Here is a 2,028-nt window from a genome sequence, read left to right on the forward strand (position 1 = left end):
CTAGTATTATTGCCTGGAGAATCCCCATGGACAGAGGAGCCTGGTGGGATACAGTCCATGGAGTCACAAAGAGTTGGCACATGACTGAGTGACTAAGCACCTGTCCACTGAGTCAGTGATGCCATCAACCATCTCATCCTCTGTCACCCCCTTCTCCTCCTGCCTCAACCTTTCCCAGCATCAAGGTCTTTTCAAGTGAGTCAGTTCTTCACATCAGGTGACTAAAGTATTGGAGCTTCAGCTTCAGCATCTGTCCTTCCAATGAATATTTAGAGTTGATTTCCTTTAGGATTGACTGGTTTTAGCTCCCAGAGTTAAGGGCAAGTGCATTGGGAGGAAAAAGGAAGTTACTGATGAAAACTCACAGTGTATGGGTTTCTTTCTTGAGTGACAAAAATATTTTTAATTGATTGTGGTGACCACTGTTTAACTCTGCATGTAATGAAGAGCAATTGAATTGTGTACATGGTTGAATTATATAGTACATAAATTATATCTCAATAAAACTATTTGATTAAAAATAAAACTAATATCAGACACACAGACCAAGGCAGGAAAAATAAGTCAATATTTTTTGAGCACTTACTATGTGATGAGTGCTGTCATGCACACACACACACACACACACACACACACCAATCATACAAGGTAGTCATTATTAACCTCAACCTACTGATGGTCATCCTGCCATATCCTGACCACCTCCACCCTGGCCACTCAGATGCTGGAGGGGTAGAGCTTGCTGAGGAAGGTCTTCTTTATGGCGATCTTCAGCTCCTTATTCCTGAGACTGAAGATGATCGGGCTGAGGAAGGGAGTGAGGACTGTGTAGGTGATGGCCATCAGGGTATTGCCTTCCTCAGAGTAGAGACCCTTGGGCTTGAGGTAGATGACAGAGGCTAAGCTATAGTGCACAACGACCACAGTTAGATGAGACGCACACGTGGAGAAGGCTTTGTGCCGGCCCTCGGTGGAAGGGATCCTCAAGATGGTGGCCACGATGAAGGCGTAAGAGAGCAGGATGAGGAGAAAGCAACCCAGCAGAGCCGTGATACACACAACGCCAACCCCCAGGGCTACTCCCGGTACATTATTTCCACAGGCTAACTTCAGTAGTGGAGGCACGTGACATAAGAAATGGTGAACCTCATTGCGACCACAGAAGGGGAGGTGGAAAATGGCAGATGTCACCAGCAGTCCAATGAATAAGCCACCAACCCAGGACCAGGCCACCAGGCAGGCGCAGCCTCGGGGGCTCATGAGCACGTTGTAGCGCAAGGGGTGGCAGATGGCCACGTAGCGGTCGTAGCTCATGACGGTGAGCAGGAAGGAGTGGGTGAAGCCGGGCATGAAGGAGAAGAACATCTGGCTGGCACAGGCCGTGAAGGAGATGGAGTGGTCGGTGGAGAGCAGGTCGGCCAGCATGCGCGGGATGATGGCGAAGGTGTAGAGGACCTCGGAGATGGAGAGGGCGCACAGGAAGAGGTACATGGGGGTGTGGAGGCTGCGCTCGCTCCAGACGGTGGCCATGATGAGCAGGTTCCCCAGCAGCGTGAACAGGTACATCAGCAGGAACAGGAGGAAGAAGACGGGCAGGAGATGCTGAGGGAAGGTGGAGAAGCCGATGAGAATGAATTCAGACACGGAGGTGTAGTTTAGCCCCAACATGGCAGCATACCTGCTTGAGGAGAAAGTGAAGACCCGGTGGGAAGGAATTTAGAGGCTCTAATGAGCTCTACTTGGGAGGACTTCCTGGAGAGGTTCCTTCACCTCTCCAAGCCATGGTTAATCCATCTGCAAAATGGTGTTCATAATAATGCATTGAGGTTTAAATAAGATCATGCATCTTAAGTGCTGTAGCACATATACTGACACATAGGAAGAACTCAATAAAACATAATATGGATAATAACAGTTATTGTGACTCCTATTATTACTATTGTCAACTCATGCAGGCCCCCCACCCCACCCCCCACTCCCCCAACCAGTCTTTTCTTAAGCTTTTCTGTCTCTGAGCTCGCTGGTCAC

General features: G+C 48.9%; 1 protein-coding gene across 1 annotated transcript; it reads right to left on the reverse strand.

The window, feature by feature from the left end:
* Nucleotides 1–717: 717 nt before the first annotated feature.
* LOC129641931 (olfactory receptor 10H2-like) lies at nucleotides 718–1,668 on the reverse strand. The gene has a single exon (XM_055566505.1). It carries the CDS (start codon nucleotides 1,666–1,668, stop codon nucleotides 718–720), a length of 951 nt encoding a protein of 316 aa, XP_055422480.1.
* Between the last annotated feature and the right edge of the window lie 360 nt (nucleotides 1,669–2,028).

Source organism: Bubalus kerabau, chromosome 1 (assembly GCF_029407905.1).
Source record: "Bubalus kerabau isolate K-KA32 ecotype Philippines breed swamp buffalo chromosome 1, PCC_UOA_SB_1v2, whole genome shotgun sequence".
Taxonomy (NCBI): Eukaryota; Metazoa; Chordata; class Mammalia; order Artiodactyla; family Bovidae; genus Bubalus; species Bubalus kerabau.

Coding starts and splice junctions, on each gene's coding strand:
- LOC129641931 (XM_055566505.1), bottom strand. CDS start 1,668: ATGTTGGGGCTAAACTACACCTCCGTGTCTGAATTCATTCTCATCGGC.